Raw genomic sequence first — 811 nt, forward strand, 5'->3', positions numbered from 1 at the left:
GGCACAAGTATACATATGTAACAAACCTGCACGTTATGCACATGTACCCTAGAACTTAAAGTATAATAAAAAAAAAAATAAAGAAAGAAAGAAAACAAACAAATGACAACAAAAAACAAGCCAACCCTACCACTAATATTAGGGGGGAAGAAAAGGATGCCTCCCAAAGCTAATTTCCTACTTACCTGGGGCCCAGCTGTGAGGAAACCAGCAGCCATTCCTTCCTCTCCTGTGTTTTCCTCTTGGGGAAGGGCAGGGTCTGGGGAAGGCGGTACTAAAGAAAGAGAAGAAAATGAATAAGGTTAAAAGCAGTTTAGGAAGTCACCAATTCTCACTGTGAAGAGGGCACATGGCAGGTACCTACAGGGCACGTAGGCTGAATCTACAGACCTGCAGTGTGATGTAAATTTCTCCATTCCCTCCTACCTCAGAAATTCCATCAACTCAGACATTAGAGTGTTAACAGACTCACAAGTATCCATCATCCGCCACTCAGCAGCAGTGTGAAAATCACGTAACCTCTCTAAGTCTCATTTTTCTCATCTGCAAAATGGGGATGATAATCCCTTGTAAGGTTGCTGTGGAGATTAAAGGAACATAGAGATAAAGCACTTAGCAAATGCCCAGCATTTAAGTATACAGCTTAAAGAGGTTATCTATTACTTAGTTCTTTGAAGAAAGTGGCTCTGCAAATTTAAGGCATTTGCTTAAATGAAGAGGTCTGGGCAGAGAGTCTCACGTCACATGAAACCCCGTCTCTACTAAAAAAAAAATACAAAAAACTAGCCGGGCGAGGTGGCGGGCGCCTGTA

At 42.2% G+C, this 811-nt stretch overlaps 1 protein-coding gene across 4 annotated transcripts in view; it reads right to left on the bottom strand.

Moving 5' to 3' along the window:
• ZNF79 (zinc finger protein 79) overlaps positions 1–811 on the bottom strand; it is a 21,200-nt gene that overhangs the window by 15,992 nt on the left and 4,397 nt on the right. For 3 of the 4 annotated variants that reach the window (XM_011931348.1, XM_011931351.1, XM_011931349.1), the window contains exon 2: positions 186–274. In XM_011931348.1, the coding sequence (XP_011786738.1) occupies positions 186–274 (89 nt within the window). Of the gene's footprint in view, positions 1–185; positions 275–444; positions 544–811 lie in introns of all 4 variants that reach the window. The other variant, XM_011931350.1, reaches the window with a different exon arrangement.

Source organism: Colobus angolensis, unplaced genomic scaffold, assembly GCF_000951035.1.
Source record: "Colobus angolensis palliatus isolate OR3802 unplaced genomic scaffold, Cang.pa_1.0 Scaffold9, whole genome shotgun sequence".
NCBI classification, from domain to species: Eukaryota; Metazoa; Chordata; class Mammalia; order Primates; family Cercopithecidae; genus Colobus; species Colobus angolensis.